The sequence below is a fragment of the Dasypus novemcinctus genome, chromosome 1, assembly GCF_030445035.2.
Source record: "Dasypus novemcinctus isolate mDasNov1 chromosome 1, mDasNov1.1.hap2, whole genome shotgun sequence".
NCBI classification, from domain to species: Eukaryota; Metazoa; Chordata; class Mammalia; order Cingulata; family Dasypodidae; genus Dasypus; species Dasypus novemcinctus.
In genome coordinates this window covers 202,693,619-202,713,303 of record NC_080673.1, presented here as the reverse complement: position 1 = coordinate 202,713,303, position 19,685 = coordinate 202,693,619, and the positions used below count along the sequence as shown (strand labels likewise).

Genomic DNA, 19,685 nt, shown 5'->3' with positions numbered 1-19,685 from the left:
AATCCAGCGGCCCCGGTCAGGCCCGCACCCTGCCTGAGTGAGCCTCTGCTTGCCCAGCTTTACAGCGGGCACAGCGCGGCCTGCCGGCTGGGCAGGATGGAGTGGGCGAGGTGTGGGGGTCCGAGGCCTGGCCTGGGCTCCGTCACCTGGCCTGGGGCCAGCCCACCCCACTCACCGTCTCCAGGGCACAGACCCTGGAGTCAGGCAGGCAGAGAGGCACCTGCCTAGGGCCTGGGGCCAAGTTCAACCCGGGAGCTGCGGTTTCTGCACGCGTGAGACGGGAGGATACCGCGCATCACTGACAGCTGTCTCGAGGGCTAAATGCACACCCTGCGTCCAGGCCAGGGGCCCCTCCAGGGCAGCCGGCGTGGAACCAGGCTGGGACCTCTCCAGAGCCACCCTTGCCCGCCGCCTGGTGGCCTGAGCAGAGGAGCCCAGGGGGCGCTCCCGGTCTCCAGCGGAGGGGGTCGGTGGAGAACTGCAGCGGCCTTGGAATCGGGGGGCCCTGCTGTGCCGGGTCCTGCCAGTGCCTTTGTGCCAGCACCCCGATTCACAGCACCGTCACCTGGTTTCCTGGGCCCCGTATCAGAGGGCACAAGAGGGGGCCTTAAAGCGACAGGGATTGACTCGCGGTTCTGGGGCCCACGAGCGTGGAATGGGGGTGGCGGGGTGGCGAAGGCGCTCGGGGAGGGGCCTTCCTTGCCCCTGCCGGCTTTTGCGCACACTCCCCGGGGTTCCTGGCTGTAGCTGCGGCACCCCCCTCTCTGCCTCGGTGGTCGCTCGGCCTTCTCCCCTGCCTCTGTGTCCATTTGCCCCCTTCTGGTCAGGACACCAGTCGTGCTGTGCTAGGGCCAGTCCAGCTTGGCCTCATCTTAGCTAATCACATCTCCAGGACCCTGTTCCCAAGTAAGGGCCCAGCCACAGGCCCGGGGCTCAGGACTTGAACATGTCGTTCAACCCATAACGCAGATGGGGAAACTGAGCCTCCCGAGGTTGAGCTGCTCAAGGTCATGAGCCAGGGGCAGCGCTGGCATTGATCAGGGGCCTGTCTGATTGTCAAGCTCTTCCCCTGGTGTGCTGTGGTCCCCCCCCGTGATGGGACCCTCTTGTCCCGGGACGTCTGCACCCTATACCATACCTTAACAGGGCCCCTGGAGGCTGGGGTAATGGGGCCTGTCAGCAGGAAACGGGGAGAAGGGAAAGGAAAGCAACCTGGCTCTGTACGTGCGGCTCTTGCCCTGTCTATTTAGATGGAAGATTCTGGGGCAGGGGGCCTGAATTCCCATTGCCCAGCGCAGGGCATTTAGCAGGTGCTTAGGAAATACTTGTTAATATATTAGGTGTCCCTTTTGGGGAGTGCCAACAGTCCGTCTGGCTTAAGGGCTGTGTTGGGAGTGGTGAGCGAGGGCTCGCCAGGCAGAGTGGTCGTATCAGCCAAAAGGCTATTTATTTGGGGTAGGAGGTTATGAGCACCAGGCCCCTAGAGAGCCCAGCTCAAGGCACCACGGGAGGTTGCCACGTGTTGACACAAGATGGCGGCCATGTCTGTGAGGCGCCGCCTTCCTCTTCCCCCTGAGTCTCCGGGGGCCCAGCTCCTTCGACCGCAGCTGTAGGCCGGAGGGCTCCTTTCTTCCCAGGCTCAGCCACTCCTTTCTCTTCACAAGGTCAGCTGGCAGGAGAATGGCTCTTTCTCTTCCCGTGGTGCAAGATCAAAGTTGGTTCCTCTGCCAGGCATGTGGCGCTCCCTTGCTTCCTCCGTGTCTTTCTTCTTCTGCCGTCTTGATTGAGCGTCTGTCTATATCCCCCAAGGAGGCGGGAACTCAACCCTGCATGTGCTAGTGTCGTGGTCAAATCAAAGCCCTAATCTTTTTTTTTTAATAATACTTTTTAAAATTAAAGTTACTAGATCACATAGAATGTTACATTAAAAAAACATAAGAGGTTCCCATATAACCCGCTCCCCACCTCCCCACCCCCGTCATTTTTGTAAATTGTATTTTTTTGAAGATACATACATACAAAAAAGGTTACATTATAAAAAACATAAGAGGTTCCCGTATACCCCCACCCCCCACCCCACTCCTCCCACACCAACAACCTCCCCCATCATCGTGGCACACTCATCACACTCAGTGAACACACTCTGGAGCGCTGCTGCACCACGTGGATGACAGTTTACCCTGCAGTTCGCACTCTCCCCCAGTCCATTCAGTGGGTTATGGCAGGATATATAATGTCCAGCATCTGACCCTGCAGTATCATTTAGGACAACTCCAAGTCCCCAAAATGCCCCCACATCACATCTCCTTCCCGCTCCCTGCCCTCAGCGGCTACCGTGGCCACTTTCTCCCCGTCAGTGCTACAATTTTTTCCATTACTAGTCACAGTAGTTCCATAGTAGAATATCAGTAAGTCCACTCTAATCCATACTCTATTCCTCCATCCTGTGGACCCTGGGATGGTGATGTCCACTCCACCTCTATATCGAGAGGGGGCTTAGATCCCACATGGCTGCTGGATGCAATCCTCCTGCTTGCAGCTGTAGGCACTCTTGGCTCCCTGGTGTGGGGGTTGACCTTCACCTCCCCATTAGCTAAACTGTAAAGCAACCAAAGGACATCAAGCCCAGGGGAACAGACAAGTTTACAAACATTATATCTCTTTTTGGAATTCATAAATAATATCAAACTGCCACGAGTGCCTTGTCCGGGGAGCAAGGGGGAGCCCCAGAAGGCTTTGGGGAGCATCAGGATTCGGGTTCCGGCTGAGCAGTGGCCTGGGCTGGTGGCAGGAAACCCAAAGAGGAGACGGCATCAGTTGTCCAGGTGAGAGGGGCTAATGGCCCTGGCTGGGACAGGAGAGTGGACAGCGGGCACGGGGCTCGCTCTGCCCCCGGGACCCCAGCACCCCCGGCCTGGGGAAGTGTGGCCAGAGGCAGGGCAGCTCACTGTCTTCCCCCTGCCCCCCAGGAGCAGACACAGGCTCTGGGGAGGGGGGCCGAGGTCTGATGGACGTGCTGATGTGACAAGACCTGAAGGTTGTCCTTGTCACCAGGCCAGCTTGGCCCTGCTCGCCTGTCTGCTGGCCGGGGTCTGAGAAAGCTGGCTGTAGCCTGAGTAAGGGGACAGGGCCCGTGGGACCCCAGGTGCCAGGAAGACAGAAGGCAGCCCGGGCCAGCTGGCCTGGTGGGGATGTGGGCGGTCAGTCTGAATCAACATCAGCCCTCCTCCTTCCTCCCCCCGCGGCTCCTCACCCTGGCACGGGAACAGCACATTACAGTTTGCAGAGCCCCCCGGCATGGGCTGCTCTTATTATCGCCCTTTCACAAATGGGGAAACGGAGGTCTGCATCACACAACCAGGTCAGGGTGGGATTTGAAGCCAGATCCCCTGGCAGCACATACACGTCCCACACACCAGCAGCGGTTTGGAGGCTCATTTCCTTCTCTCATTCTCTTTTATTCTTCTCCTCTCTTTCTTTCTTTCAAGATCAGATAGTTCTGTGATTTGGCTTCCATAAATAAAATAGTACACTGCTCACGGCAGCTCAGAGTTTTGAGCAGCTTCTTGTTCTGAGCACCGTGTGTGTGTATCCTAGTTGAATCCTCACAACCTACCTGAGATGATAGTGTAATACCCATTTCAGAGCTGAGGAAACTGAGGCTCAGTGAATGTGTGTGCAGCCCCTCTAAGCTGTGGCCTTCGCATCCCAACCCTGTCAGCAGATTTCAAGCCTTGCCCTCACCACAGTCAGAAGGCAGGGGCCCAGCAGCTCCCGTCCGGCAGGTCCGGGCAGGGTGCTGGGAATCTTCGTTTTTCTCTGAGAAGCTGGGGTGATTGTGCTGTGGGGCTTTGCAGAGCCTGTGCTGGGAGGAAGCAGAGCGGAGCAGGCCAGGAGCAGGCCGTCTCCTCTGGGCTCCTCCACCGTGGCCCTGTCCCTAGGCCAGCTGCTGGCCTTGAGCCGCCGGGCCCCCTTTGCAGGCCGGCGGGGCTCCAGTGGAAGGCGGCACCCGGAGGCCACCCTGAAGCCGCGGCCGGGGTGGCCCCTGCTCTGGACAGAAGCCGGCCGGGCCCAGCGTCAGAGCCAGCAGCGTGGCTGGGTCCCGCTGACCTCGGCGCATCACAGCTGCCCTCCCACTGCCCGGCCCATCTGCCTCGGTGCCAGCTGGGCCCACAGACGCTGAGGAGGGCCCCGTCTGGCCTGGGCAGGGGGGAGCTGGCAGCCGCAGCCCCCGGCCCCCTCGCCCTGGCCCGGTGGGGCACCCGCAGAAGGGGCGTCCTTGTCCCACCCTTGCTCCGGCCCTCGCAGCCCCCCATCCCTTCCGCGGGTCGATGGAGCGGGGCCCCGGTGGGCCTGGCTTTCTGCTTGAAGAGCAAGGGGCCTGCCTGCTCGGAATCACCGGGGGCCTAGGGGGCTACCACTCGGCCGCCGAAAGGAGCCAAGTACCAAGGATGGTGCGTCGAGGTGGACCTTGGAAGCCTCAGGCCGAGGGGAGAGGCCGGACGCAAAAGGCCCTGCTTTGTGTGATCCCATCCATACCAAGTGTCCCCACGAGGCCAGGCCACAGAGTCAGGCAGTGGATCGGTGGCTGCCAGGGGCTGGGAGAGCGGCAAGCGGGGTGTGACTGCTGACGAGAATGGGGTGGCTCTGGGGCTGATGGAAGTGTCCCGGGGTCGGCTGCCCGAGGGTGACCCTCCCCAAAACCACTGAAGTGTCCATTTTATTTTATTTTTATTTATTTATTTTAAAATCTCCCTCCCCTTCCCCTCTGTGACAAAGCTATTAGCTCACAGAGCCGATGCCAGGTCCAGGAGGCACTGCCCTGCCGGGCATGGCAAGTGGATTAGTCAGCCAAAGGGGCGCTGATGCAAAATACCAGAAACTGGTTGGTTTTTATAAAGGGTATTTATTTGGCATAGGAGCTTACAGAGACCAGGCCATAAAGCATAAGGTACTTCCCTCACCAAAGTCTGTGTGCATGTGTTGGAGCAAGACGGCTGCCGACAGCTGCAAGGGTTCAGGCCTCCTGGGCTCCTACGTTCCTGGGGCTTGCTTTTCTCTGGGTTCAAGGTTCCTCTCTTCCTGGGTTCCTCCTTGCTTCTCTTTCCTCTGGGAGCTTACTCCCCAGGGCTCCAGCTTAAGGCTTCAGCATCAAACTTCAACGTCAAAACTCCAATGTTGAAAGCCCTCAACTCTGTCCTTTATCTGTGATTCCCACCCACCCAGGGGCGGGGACTCAATGCCCTAATCCTAACTCAATCCTGCCAGGTACAGATCAGATTACAAACAATGTTTCTTTTTGTAATTCATCAATTATATGAAATTGCTGTAGTGAGGATTGGACTTGGGGGCAATGCCGGCAAACTCCCCCCCCTCCCCCCCGCGGCCCCAGGGGGTCCCGGGAACCTCCTCCCCCTCATCTTGTCCCCTGAACAACATCAGGAGGCACTGTTTGCTAATTCCTCTTTCCCCCGGGAGGACGGAGGTGCAGGAGGGAGGCGGCTTGTCCAGAGTCACCAGGCAGAAAGAGGTGGGGGGGGGGGGATATCCCCGGGGGGGGGGGTGTGTCCCACCCGCGGGCAGGACCAGGCCCCGGAAACCAGCAGCAGCACGGCCAGCCGCCTGCGGGTGGCGGGACCTGGGATGTGTCGTCTTCTCCCTATCGCGGAAGGGTCAGCATCCAAAGGCACAGAGCCTGGCGTCCTCAGGGCGGTGCAAGTGGGGCAGGCGCAGGCGGCACCTGCTCGAGACACCCCCTCCCCAACACCTCCCGCCAGCCGCTCACATTTGCCCCCAGCACAGGCCTGGAGCGGCCCATGCCCTCCCCGCTGCCACCGCCTGCAGCCTGCAGGGTGGAGACGCTCACCAGGCCTGCTGGGGGCAGGGGAGAAGATGGGGTGCACAAAATGTGGGGAGCCTGCCGCGAAGGTGAAACCACGAGTGCCGCGCCCTTGATGCCTGGGTGGGGCCTGGACGCCACGGGAGCCGGCGGGGCCTCCAGGTGAGGGCTGGGCCGCGGCAGGTGCCACCGGGGTCGCCACCGTTTCCTGAAACCACGGGTGGGGCGGTGGCCTGCCCTGCCCTGGGGGTCTCCTGATGAAACGTCTGGCCCCGGGGCGGCCAAGGCGCTGCATGGAGCGGGCATTTCTCTCCTCCGTGCCTGCTTGGTGACGGAGGCTGACGGTGGGGCGGGGCCTGCAGCTCTGCTGCCCCCCGCTCGCCGGCTGGCTGCTGCAGGGACCCCGCAGGTAGAAGAGGGGGGTGGGGGCTGGGCTGTTTCCTGCCTGTGGCCACTCTGCCCGCTCTGGGTAGGCCTGGTGGGTGGTTCAAGCTCTCGTTCCTCTCTTGGGTCCTTCACTGGGATTCTGGAAGTTTCCCACCAGGCCACCTCCCGCAGAATCCTGGGCCTGGGTGGTCACAGCCGTACGTCCAGTGGCCAGGAGCCAGCTGCAGCCTCCCTCTGCTGGACTCCCCTTGCCCCCTCAGGCCACCCACAGAGAGGACCTAAGGTGCCCTGGTGCCAGCTCTCCGCTGCCCCCTTGCTCAGGCCTTCCTCATCCCGCGTCACGGAGGCCCAGGGCGGCAGGCCTGGTTTCCTGCCACCAAAAATGTGTTGTGGCGCTCTCGGTCTCCCCAGGCTTGGGGAGGGGTCCGGCATGCCCCCATCCCTCTCCCAGAAGGGGGGAGGGGAAGACTCAGCTTGGCGCCTGCTTTCTCAGAAATGCTGACCCCACTTCCCCACCCCTGTGCCCGCCCTGCCCCCCCAGGTACCCCTTTAAATGTGGACGGGCATGGTTGTCATGTCAAGGACCCCAGCCAGCTTCCCTGGGACTAAATCCCGCTCTGTCCTCCAAAGCTGGGGGGCTTTGGGCAAGTTATCATCCTGTCGATGCCTTGGTGTCCTCATCTGTAAAGTGGGGGTGATGATACTACAACCACTCCTAGGGGGTGTTAAGAGGAGGAGATGATGATACTACGACCACTGCTTGGGGGTGTTAAGAGGAGGAGATGATGACACTACAACCACTCCTTGAGGGTGTTAAGAGGAGGAGCAAAGTGGTTCCCAGCAAGCGCTGGGAGTGTTGAGGATTATCATAACCTGTCCTGGGCATTGGTGCTTGGAGAGCTTCTACGGAGAGTGTCTGTATTTCACCTTCATTCTTGAAGAATATTTTTATTGGATAAAGAACCTGGTTAACAGGTTTTTGGTATTTTTCTTTCAGCACTTTTAAAATGTCTTCGGATTTGATTATTACTGATGAGAAGTCAGCAGCCATTTGAGTCACGGGGCTTCCAGCTGCTTGCAAATTTTTCTCTTTATTTTGGTTTTCAGCAGTTTCACTATGATATGCCTAAGATTTTCTTTGTATTTATCCTGCTTGGAGTTAGCTGAACTTCTTAAATTTGTAAAGTTCTCTTTACCAAAAAGGGTATTTTTCAGTCATTATTTCAATTCTTTCTTCTACTAACTTCATTATTTCTCTCCTCTCCTTATGGAATTCTCATTATACACGTTAAAACTTTTGATGTTGTTCCCGAGGTCCTTGAAGATCTGGTTGTTGTTGGTAGTTGTTTTTTTCCCTTTGTTTTGTTTTGGACTCTCTTCTTCAGATTGGGCAATTTCTATTGATAGACTTTTCAAATTCAAGAATTCTGTCTTCTCAAATTTTATGCTAAGCAATTTGGTGAATTTTCTATTTTAGATCTTGTATTTTTCAGTTACAGAATTTCTATTTGGTTCTTTTTCAGTAGTTTCTTTTTCTCAGTTGAGATTTTCTTCCTTTTCATTCAGTTTGAGCATGTTTCACATTCTTGAATGTAGTTATTAGCTACTTTTAGAATGTTTCCTAATTCCCACATCCAGGAGCTTTCAGGGTCGGTTTCCATTGATTGTCTTTTATCGTAAGTATAAGATAGGTTTAACGATTTCTTCTTATATCAAGTAATTTTGGACTGTATCCTGGGTGTTGTAAAAGAAACCACTATAAAGATTTACTATGTTTCTCCGAAGAGCATTTTGTTTTGCTTTTCCGGCAGTTAGCCTGACTGGACTGAACTGCAAACTGTCTCTGTGGACAGCGGCTAAAATCTCAGTCCCGTTCTTTGAGGCTGTGCTGGGCTGCTTGTCGTCTGTCCTGTGCATGAGGGCTTGTGGTCAGCCAGAGATTCAGGCGGAGTTTACGTGCCACGTGTGGGATCCCCCGTGGGTCTCTCCTTTCTAGGACTTACTCCCTCACTTTCCAGCTGCTGGCTTGTCACAGACTCTGACTTCCGGCTTGTCAAACTGGTAAGACTGGTTTTCTGTGTGAGTCCCTGCAGCCACGGGGCTCAACCTCTGCCTTAGCCCCTTGAACGTGGACGATGCCCACTGCTGCTCCCTTCTAGTTGCCAGCTCCCCTGCCACGTCTGCTGACAGCTGGTCACACTCGAGTGTCTTCAGCTAGTTTGCTTTTCTCAAGGGTTTATGGTTGTTTTCTGTGAAAGATTTGATCCAACAGGGGCTGCTGGCCCATTACCGGAAGCAAACTTTCCCGTGGAGAGCCCGAGTGACTGTCGCCTCCACAGGGTTGGGTTGCCCTCTGTTTTCCAGAGACTGCTGGGCACCAGGAGGGTTCAAATCTGTGAAATACCCCAGCGTTTCCCCCTCTGTGGGAGAGAGACTAGACCACCCCGTGTGCATTTCTCTGTAGCCGTGCAGGGTGCACAGTGGGTGGAAGACCTTGGCTGTGGGAAAACCATGAATTGGGAGAGGGGAGAGGGCTGTCCAGGAAGGCTTCCTGGAGGAGGTGGTATCGGGGCTGGGTAAGTGTAACAAATTCCGGGATGAGAGGATGGGCCACCAAAACGGCCGCGCTCAGGTTTTAGTGATGGGACCGTACCGCGTCAGGGGAGAGGACTTCTCCTAAGGCAGGCTCGCCAAGACACTGTAAACATGGGTCAGCGTCACTCGTGCCCCACCCCTTCCTCGACCTGGGTAGGAGGGGCTTCGCGGTGGGCTGGTTGCTCTGTAAATGTTTGCAGAACACGAGTGGGGGGTGACGGTCAGGACCCCAAGTCCATACAGTGAGGTTTGGGCGATGAATTATCTCACAGAATTCTGCGCTGGCCACTGAGTTTCGAGGAGGCCGTAACTTCTGTCCAGTAAATTCCGGTAATTCATCATTCCTGGGATCAGCGGTGCCCCCCCCTTCCCAGCCTCTCAGCCCCATCTCCTCACTCGAGCCCCTAACCTTGGGCCGCCCCTGCCATCACCACGTGACAGATGATGAAACCGAGGCTCAGAGAAGTGAAGTGTCCTTCCCCAGACCACACAGCACCGGGACTGAGACTCCAACCCAGGACCTCTGACGGGTGCACAGAGGGAGGGCAAGGCGGTGCCTCCGGGGGGGCTGCCGGTGGAGATATGAGTCCTGCCCCCAGAGGGCCGGCGCGAGGTTCAGGAGAGGCAGGGGTGTGAAAACGACCGAGAAATGATAAATTGCCGGCGTGATAAATTGCCGGCAGGCGTGAGGCCCGTCCCGGGAAACCGCCCTCGTTTATGGGCTGCCTTCACGCTGGGGGGCCCCCATGTTACGTTGGGGTTTTAATTTAATAGTGTTGCTGTTTTTCCATCATCATCATCATAGATGTTCATTATAGAAAACTTAGAAAACCTAGAGAAGGAGAAAAAGGAGGGGCAGTGATTTTATTCCAGTCACCCCGGTCAACCTCTGTGAACAGTTGAGGGATTTTTTTCCCCGGCTTCTTTTTCCCCAAGCCCGGTTGGCTGGCTTATTTCACATGACTGTGCTCACTGGTCTATATAATTAAAAACATTTTATATGCGATTTGATGTCCTGCTCGTTGCTCCTTAGGGGATTTTACTAGGAGATGGCAAGAAGTCCAGCACTGCTGGGCGGTGGCTCAGGCTCCCGCGCAGCCTGCTGCTGACGCCACGCTCAGCGCGTCCGTGTGTTCCCAAAGAGCCGCCTTCTGCCGTTCTGCCTCCCAACAGCTTCTCCCTCTCCTTCCTGTCACTGCCCAAGCGGCATTCGTGTGTAGCTCGGGCCACCACAGACCAGGGGCTGCCTCCCAAAGGCCCCTGCGGGAGAAAGAAAAGGCCCCCCGTGGGACAGATGTGAATAGCCATGCAGGCACCGCTCCAGGTCCTGAGAGCGGAGTTGCCAGCCCAAAGAACCGAGCTTCCCGGCCTCCTGGGGCCCTCGTTCTGATGGGAGGAGCCGGCCGGTAGACAAAAGAAGGCGACAGCCGAACGCTGGGTCAGGCTCATGGGGACGGCGAGGTGCTGGGGGCTGTGCTTTCCCACGGGGTGGGCAGAGGTGGCTCAACGAGGGGGCAGCGCTTGAGCAGGCGTGAAGGAAGGAAGGGGACGAGCGGGCTGCTGTCCAGGGGCCATCCACTCCGGGCAGGAAGGACAGGTCTGGAGACAGAGGCTGCCTGGGTTCTTTAGAGAAGTGGCCAGGAGAGCAGAATGCAAGTGCCAGGTGGAGAGGGGTGGGCGGCGAGCCTGGGGAGGGAGGGTATCTGTGACCTTCTGAGGAGCTAGAAACCTGTCACTCCCATGGCACGAGCCATAAATGGTGGTCACACATGTGCGGCGAGGGCTGCTGGAGGCGTGGCCGGCTCGCCCGGGCCCCTTGGGTCTGCCAGGCTCTCGGCTGTGCTCAGCTGGGGCAGCTCTGCACGGCTGCCGCCCTCCTCCTCCCAGGACCGATGGGCTAGCCTGGGCACTTCCTGCTTCTGGCAGGGTCGTAGCACGGCAAGCCCCGGTGCCCGAGACCGCGTCCAGCCTCTGCTTGCAGCCCGCTGGCCAACATCACACTCAGTAAAGCACGTCCCACAGCTGAGCTGAGAGTCGGGGCAGGGTGGGAGGTGCTGCCACGGTCCACGGCCAAGGCCACAGATGCAGGGCAGGGCTGGCAACTGGGCTCCACGTGTGGCCTTCCCAGGGGGCTGCAGGTCACCCAGGCCCGGTGGGTCGCCGTGAGACCTCGGCTTCCTCTCGGTGCCAGATAGGAAAACCACAAGAGGGTCTCAGCAGGGAGCGGCATGCTCGGACGTGGGTGCTGCAGGTGCCCTCGGGCTGCTCTGCCGGGTCGCAGCAGGCGGGGAGGAAAGCTCGGCGCTCCAGGAGGAGGTGTCGCAGCGTCCGGGCAAGAGGTGGCTGGGTTTTGGATACACTGTAAAGCTCGAGCGGCAGGCCTGGGTGGGGGCACGAGAGGGGGGCATCCACGGCGGCTTAGGTCTTTGGCCCGAGTGGGTGGGAGGCTGCTGCTGCCATCACCTGAGGGGTGGAAGGGGTTGGGGAGGGATCTGGAATTCGGGTTTGGGGCCCCGGGGAGGCCAGTGAGCCGAGAAATAACGGTGTGGCTTGGGGTTCCACGATGGCCCTGGCAGCGAAGGGCGCTAGATCGCGGGGCAGGGAGGCCCACGCAGCTTCTCGCCTGCCGTGGACCAGGTGAGGGAAGGTGGCTCAGCCTTGGAGGGGGGCTGCCGGAGGAGGGCGCGGCCCTGCAGTCGGCGAGGGCGGCTCTGTCACCTTCGGGCGGGGATTCCCGGGTTTGAGACTCTGGGACAGGAATGTGAGGAATTAGAGGGCACGGCTCCCACCTCTGCATGTTGCTGCCTGAGCACGGGGGGCTCTGTTCCAGACCTTTCCACTCTTCAAGACGTACTAGAAAATGCGGATTTTTACGTGAAATCTTCCACTTGTCGAATGAAGGCAATAAATTCAAATAAAAATCACTTGGTGGCTTCAGCAAAACTTGCTCTTGGCCCAGCCCTCAGGTTCCCATTGGTTCGGGGGACCCAAGAACGTTGGTGACAAAAGGGCATTTTCCCTGGTTCACATGGGGAAACTGAGGCCTGGAGATGGGGCTGTCATTTCTCTCTGAGCACCTGCCCCCCAGGAGGGCCACCCTGGGTGCTTCAGTCTCTAGGTACAACCCCCTAAGGAAGGATTTGAGAGAGCAGTGCCAGGAGCATTCAAAGCTGGCTCAGCATTCTAGGAGCAAAGACTGGGGAGAAACCCGAGAGGCCTTCCTGGAGGTGGGGCCCTTGGAGCTGGGCTGGAGGGGAGGGGACAGCTCCCCCTCAGCCTCACTGTGTGCGTGCGGATGGCTCCGGTGTCTGTAGAGGTGCCGGGAAGGGCAGGCCTGTCTGAGGGGCTGGGATTCCTGACGGGAGGTGGGGTTGCATCCGGGGGCTTTGGATGCCAGCCTCGGGAGCTTGGATTCAGTGCCCGTGGGGCACCCGTCTCCATGGAGCCAGCTGGGGTTACGTGCTCTCCTTTCCTGCCCCCTGACCTCCCCCCATGGGCCCACCCCAGTGCAGGGGCCACACCCCAAAGGATGTCAAGTGGAGATATCGACACAGGCCACTGGGTGCTTTGGGCCTTTTGTCCACCTGCCCCTCCCCCACTCCCCTGCAAGCCCCCCCTCCCTCGTAAGCATGGGCTCCTGGGAAGCTTTTCCCACCCACCTTCCCTGCACCAGCGCCCCTGTGCACCTGCCCCTAGAACACCACCCCGTGTTTATTTGCACAGCTGGGGCCCCTGTGAGACCCTGAACTGGGTGGGGCCAGAGGGTGCCCAATCTGTCTCTGTGGATTTGGGTCTAGCGAGTGTCAGACTTGAATCTGCATCACCGAGAGAAGCATGTGGGAAAACCTCACGCTGCCGCTTTAAGGAAGGGAAGGAGGCGGGAGACCAAAGTGGATCCCATCCCTGAACCAGCGTGGACGGGCCGGGAGGGCATCCCAGGGCTGCGCTGCTGCCCCGTGCCTCGGTTTCCCGTGTGTCCCCGGGGCCCCGTCCAGGGCTGTGGGGCCCTGATCTCCGCCCCCCCCCCCAGCGTGCGGCCCCTGGAATCTAATGAGCAACCCCTCCTGTCTCTTGGCTCCTCCCAGCTGATATCATTTCCACGGTCGAGTTCAACCACACCGGAGAGCTGCTGGCCACGGGTGACAAGGGCGGCCGCGTCGTCATCTTCCAGCGGGAGCCGGAGGTGCGAGCGGGCTTGGTGGGAGGTGGGGGTGCGGGGCTGGGGTGTGGGGCGCCACTGTCCAGCTTGGGCCCCCACCCACGGGGTACCATGGGGCGTGCTGTGGGGACCGCGTTCTGGGGAAACGTGCCCGCCCTGCCCTGTCTGCTCGCTTCCTCCCTGCAGTCCCTGGGGCTGGATGGAAAGGAAAGTGCTGGGATGCAGGGAGCAGGGGCTGGGGATCCAGGGAGCCCGCGGGGGCCTCACCAAGCCACGTCCTGAGCCCCTGCGCCAGCGGGCGTGCTCTGCCGTCACCCGGAGCTCCCCCGGGGGGACCATTTCTAGGATACTGAAGAGCTAAGCTCCCAAGTTTAATGAGCACCTACTGTTTGCAGACATCTTGCTACCTTCCCTCTGTACTTCAGGCCCTTTACTCTCCACGAGGGGAGGGGTCCACGCCCCACTTTACAGACAGAGAATTCAGAAGTTTACCCAGCCTGGTGACCCAGACAGAATGTGTGAAACCAACCAGTGGGGTGGGGGAAGAGAAGGGAAAGGAGGGGGAGGAGAAGAGAGGGAGGGGGAGGGGAAGGGTGGGGGAGGGGAGGAGGGAGAAGGAAGCAATCGCAGAGCCTCCGCCCCTTCACTGACTGCTGGACCGAGTCCCCACAGCCCAGCTTCCTTGAGGGCGGGCGTTACCTGTGCGCCCTCCCCTGACCCTCGCACAACCCAGTGGGTTCAGTGGGGCGCTGTCCTTCGCCTCATTTTACAGGTGAGGAGGTGGGGGCCCAGCTGACTTCCACTGGCTGACAAGGGCACGTGGCAGATTAGGGACAGCCACGGGCTGGGCGCATTTATCTCAGCGCCGCGGAATGCAAGTCGAAGCCTCCCTTTGGCCAAATGGTAGAGAAAAATTAAATTGGTAGATACCAGCCTAACGTTTTCCTCCTTTCTTTCTTAATTCTGGTCACACTGACTTTTTTTTTTTTAACTTGGGTATTTTATTTATTTATTTTTGAGCATTTATTTATTTTTTATTGTATTTTCTTGAAGATCCATAGATCACAAAAAATGTTACATTAAAAAATATAAGAGGTCCCCACATACCCCCACCCCCTCCACTCCTCCCACATCAACAGCCTCTTTCATCATTGTGGCACATCCTTTGCATTTGGTGAATACATTTTGGAGCACTGCTGCACCACATGGATTATAGTTTACATTGTAGTTTACACTCTCCCCCAGCCCATTCAGTGGGTTATGGCAGGACATATAATGTCCAGCATCTGTCCCTGCCATATCATTTAGGACAACTCCAAGTCCAGAAAATGTCCTGACATCACATCTCCTCTTCCCTCTCCCTGCCCTCAGCAACTGCCGTGGCCACTTTCTCCAGATCAATGTTACAGTTTCTTCCATTGCTAGTCACAATAGTTCCATAGTAGAATACCAGTAAGTCCACTCTAATCCACACTCTGTTCCTCCATCCTGTGGACTCTGGGATGGTGATGTCCACTCCACCTCTATATCGAGAGGGGGCTTAGATCCCACGTGGATGATGGATGCGATTCTCCTGCTTGCAGCTGTAGGCACTCTCGGTTCCCTGGTGTGGTGGTTGACCTTCTTCACCTCCCTGTTAGCTGACCAGTTTAATAGCCAGTGCTCATGGGACGTGAAGTGAATTAGGGGCAAAATATTGAAGAACTTTAAAGGTTTTCAGGAACAGGAAAGGTATATACGTATAAAAATAAGACAAGATAAGTTTTAAAAATCAACCTAAGTACTTGAAACTGTGCTGGGTTTGGTGTCGTTTTGTTCCAGGCAATTATGCTTGTGGTTGTAGTTTTACATAATCCATATCAGTTGTCTGCTGGGAAAATGGCCCCTGGTCCACATGGTGCACTTAGTCACCTCAATATTTTGGGGGTTCTGCCAGCAAGGTCCTTATTACAAGGAACTCTGCTGCCTAAACCGGGGTGGGAACCACCAAGGAAAGCCTGATATTGCAGGATATTCTGCTCCAGTGTCTATTCTGCTGCAGATGGCATTCGCTCATCGAGCCTGGCTCAGTTAGAAACACGGAATTTAGGAGCTGGTCAGGGCCAGCCTTGGCCTCAGACCTCAGCAGGGCGAGTGACGGCCACATGGTGCACACATGGCCTTGAGCAGGTCACTCCGCTCTCTGAGCCGCTGCTTGCTCTTCTGTAACATGGGGATCACCGTGGCGCCCAGCGCAGAGGGTGGCTTTGAGGACCTCGATGATGCATGGGAAACACTTAGCTCAGGGCTGGCACATAGTAGGCGCACGATACAATGTGAGCTTACTTGTCCGATGAGATGGGATCCCCAAGAGGGCCTTGGCCATGATCACCAGCAAGTTCCTGGCTCTGTAGCATACCAAGTTTCCTGTGACCCCTTGACACGGGTCCATTCGCTCCGCTGGGCGCCCAGTCGTCACGGCTGTTGGGCCCGGGTGAGTTTAACGATCCCATCCCCTCCTCCAGGGGCTGGCGCCACCTGTCCTTGGCAGTCATGGTGCTCAGGCCCCTTCTCCTGGGTTTCCTTGCAGAGTAAAAATGCGCCCCACAGCCAGGGCGAGTACGACGTCTACAGCACTTTCCAGAGCCACGAGCCGGAGTTTGACTATCTCAAGAGCCTGGAGATAGAGGAGAAGATCAACAAGATCAAATGGCTCCCGCAGCAGAATGCCGCCCACTCCCTCCTGTCCACCAACGGTGAGGTGCCTCCCCCCATGCCGTGCGCGTTCGCACTGGGGTAGCGTCTGCTGGTTCACACTTCTCATAGACCCTGAGCGTTTTCCGACATCTTTAGGACTCCGGAAAGTAATGACTTGAGTCGCACGTAGAGTCCATCAGGAGACTGTGCCGTAGCTTCCCCAGCCGTTGCCCTGTGGTGGGACAGGTGGGCTCTTGCACCATCCCAGGTCATGCCATCGTGGACATCTCCGTGTCCTCTCTGAGGGTGGAGGGAGCTTGGGTGTCCTGACTGAGGCAACCTGGTCAGTGAGTACAGTGCACACGTGACACAAAGTTAACTCTCTGTCCCCACCCCTCAGATCAGAGGTGGAAGGAGCACTGGCTTGGGAGCCCGGCTGGACACTTTCTCATCCTGCCTCCAGGTCCCCAAGGTGGCTCTTGGTTCTCCTCCCCTTCCATGGTCTACCTGGGATGGAGCGGCTCCTGGGGCCATCTTGCCTTGGCTGGTGGTGGGACCGGGGCTGAAACCCAGCTGTCCAGTACCCTAGGCCCGTCCTCCCCTCCTTCACCTTCCCAGAGGGTCCTGCCCTGGCCCCATTCCCATTGATCAGAGGTTGGCTGGGATGGGTGGAGGACAGATGGGGATTCTATCCCAGCCCTGTGGCCTTGGGGAGGTGACCTTGCTACCCTGGGCCTCAGTTTCCTCACCTGTCCATCAACCTGGAGGCACCTTCCTCTGGAGTCACGGAGAGGATGGAGTGAGCTGGTGCCCACCCAGTGTCCCGAGCCCAGTGGGCACTGCTGGAGCACGATGACCTTACCTGAGGCTGTCACCTGCACCTTCTCTGAGGAGGTCCTCGCTGCTGGGGCAGCCTCGGAGGCGCTCCTGAGCCTGGCCGGGCTCACCTCCCACCAGCCCTCTCGGCTTCTCACCTGGCCACTCCCTCCTCCTCCCTTCCACCTCCGCTGGGTGGCACCTGCCACCGAGCCTTCCCTGACCTCACAGCTGAGCCAGCTGTCCCTGCAGTGGGTGTTCCGGCCCCTGCCGACCCCGGCCTGACCCTCGCAGACACCTGCTCTTCTGGTTGTATGCGTCCAGCTCAGACTCCAAGCAAGCATGCCCTGGACCTGATTCTGTGTCCCCTAAACAGGGCCTGGCAGGGGGTCGGCGCTCCCCCGAGTGAGTGGGCCCTTCCCCTGAGCTGGAGCAGGGATGCTCAGACGTTCTCCCTGATGGCGGGCCACCCAACGGGTGAGAGCACCGCTCTGGCGCCAGCCCCTGGGTTCAGATCCAGGACCCCCACTTGCAGCTTGGGTGACCTTTGGCAAGAGCTTCAGTCACTGCCTCAGTTTCCTCATCTGAGCATGGTACTGACTGTCCTTGCCTCATGGGGCTATTGGGAGGATGAAATGAAATACTGAACAGGGCCTGGCTCTACTAAGCCCTAAACAAGTGCCACTTTAAAAAAAAAAATCATTTAAAGGAGACGTGCCATTTCCCTTCTGCCTCTCTGGAAGGAAAGCTCACCTTTAGGAACTCCCTAACACCCCTCTCCCCTCCCAACCTTCTCCAGCTTGCCGCCTCTTCAGAGGGAGGCAGGGGATCCCATTAGGGCCCAGGAAAGATCCATAGCGGGGTGCCGACACACAGAGGGTCCTGGAGACAGAGACCCGTGAGGGGGTGGGTGGGGTGGAGGATTTACAAGCCCATCCCACCCAAAGACACAGAGAGGTCAAGACTGGCTTTATGAACTGTTGGGAAGCCCCTTTTTGGCCTCAGTATTTTTTCTGCACCCCCGACCCAGATAATAGGCTGTTTGAGATTTCCCACAGCTTCCTGATGCTCTGTTTCCTTAAATTCAGTCTGCTTTCTCTCTCTCTTCCTTTTGTATAGTTTTTACTGCTTTGTCTTTAAGTTTACTTATTTTTTTCTTAAACAGTGTCCAATCTGCTGTCAGTCCCATCCAGTGTATTTTGCATTTCAGACATTGTATTTTTCACCACTAGGATTTTCATTTGGGTGTTTCTTATATCTTCCATTTATCTCTTTAACATGGTCATGTTTTCCTCTACCTTCTTGAATATATGGAATATCATTGAGATGCCCATTTTGATGTCCTTGTCTACTAATTCTGTCATCTGTGTCATTTCTGGGTTTGTTTCTATCAACTTTCCTCCTCATTTCGGGTGGTATTTTCCTGTTTCTTTGCCTGCCTGACAGTTTTTGTTTGGATGCTAGACATTGTGAATTTCATCTTGCTGCGTGCTGAATATTTTTGTGTTCCCTTCAATGTTCTTGGGCTTTGTTCTGGGGCACAGTTGAATTCCTTGGAAACGGTTTGAAATTATGGAGACTGACTTTTAAGCTTTCTTAACTGAGACCAGAGAAGCCTTTATTCTGAGACTAATTTTGCCTCACCACTAACACAGTGCCCATCTGAGTACTCTACCCGCTACCCCGTGATTATTATAAGGCACCTCCCCTCTGGTTGGGGGGATGTGAGCTGTCTTGGCTCTGTGTGGTTTCCCGGGATTGTTGCACCTGCCCCCTGCCAGCCTCACACGTGTGCCCTGATCACTGCTCAGCTGAAGGCTCCCAGCACACCCTCTGCCCATCCTCAGAGCTCTTCTGTGCACTTCTTTCCTCTCTGGAACTCATTCCAGGGACTCCTAGTTGCTTTGATCTCTCAGAATTTTCAACTATTTCCCCAACTCAGCCAGACCCCTGGGCTCTGTTGGGGTTCACCCTCCCTGCTCCTTGGCCTGGAATCTACCCCCAACAGTTAGCTGGGGCGACCGTAGCACCCACCTCACTTGTTTCTCTTCTCCCAGGATCCTGCACTGTCTGTTTCTTGAAGCCTTTGTTTTATATCACAGCCCACCTCCAGCTTTGAATTCCAGCTCCACTCTTTCCTTTTTTTTTTTTTAAAGATTTATTTATTTATTTAATTTCCCCCCCTCCCCTGGTTGTCTGTTCTTGGTGTCTGTTTGCTGCGTCTTGTTTCTTTGTCCGCTTCTGTTGTCGTCAGCGGCACGGGAAGTGTGGGCGGCGCCATTCCTGGGCAGGCTGCTCTTTCTTTTCACGCTGGGCGGCTTTCCTCACGGGCGCACTCCTTGCGCGTGGGGCTCCCCCACGCGGGGGACACCCTTGCGTGGCAAGGCACTCCCTGTGCGCATCAGCACTGCGCATGGCCAGCTCCACACGGGTCAAGGAGGCCTGGGGGTTGAACCGCAGACTTCCCATGTGGTAGACGGACGCCCTAACCACTGGGCCAAAGTCCGTTTCCCCTCCACTCTTTCCTAGCTGCCCGACATGGGGCATGTGTCAAGTGCTTAATTGATATCAGTTTCTTCACACACCCCCTTCCTTCCCATGAACATGGTGATAGTTGTTTTGGCTACTGAAGATTTCTCTTTTGATGTTCTTGGCAGGATTCCAGACAAGCTAGGCTGCTGGACAGCTGAGCCCTGAATAGGTGGGAAGTGGGTTAGAAATAGCAAATAATTTACCCTCTTCTGTCAATGAAGGACTTAAAAAGTAGGAAGCTGAGTTGGTGCTGTCTTTCTGGAAATCAGTTTGGAGACTGATACCTCCCCATAAAAGTGTCATACCCTTTAACAGCAACAATCTCACCTTTAGAAATTGATTGCAAGTTAACAATGGAGAATGGAGACAAACAATCTATACTGCAAAGTTGTTCACTGCACCAGTATGCAGAATAGTTAAATCGAAAGGGCCTACATGTTCAAGAATAGAATAACATAATTGATCGGTGCCTGTATCATTACCTAGTTGGCTAGAGTGAATATCCTGTTCTTTGTGTTGATGTTGATTATGTGTCTTGATTTACTTTTTCTGTTTGTAAAGATAAAACTATCAAATTGTGGAAGATCACAGAAAGAGATAAAAGGCCCGAAGGCTATAACCTAAAAGATGAAGAGGGGAAACTCAAGGACCTGTCCACAGTGACATCCCTACAGGTAAGAT

The 19,685-nt window shown here is 56.6% G+C and overlaps 1 protein-coding gene across 4 annotated transcripts in view; it reads left to right on the top strand.

Annotated features, from left to right (window-relative positions):
* Nucleotides 1–19,685, top strand: part of PPP2R2C (protein phosphatase 2 regulatory subunit Bgamma) — a 147,702-nt gene that overhangs the window by 72,979 nt on the left and 55,038 nt on the right. For all 4 annotated transcript variants that reach the window (XM_058301234.2, XM_004472761.4, XM_058301233.2 and 1 more), the window contains exons 2-4: nucleotides 12,907–13,004; nucleotides 15,550–15,715; nucleotides 19,566–19,678. In XM_058301234.2, coding sequence (XP_058157217.1) covers nucleotides 12,907–13,004; nucleotides 15,550–15,715; nucleotides 19,566–19,678 — 377 coding nt within the window. The remainder of the gene's footprint in view (nucleotides 1–12,906; nucleotides 13,005–15,549; nucleotides 15,716–19,565; nucleotides 19,679–19,685) is intronic.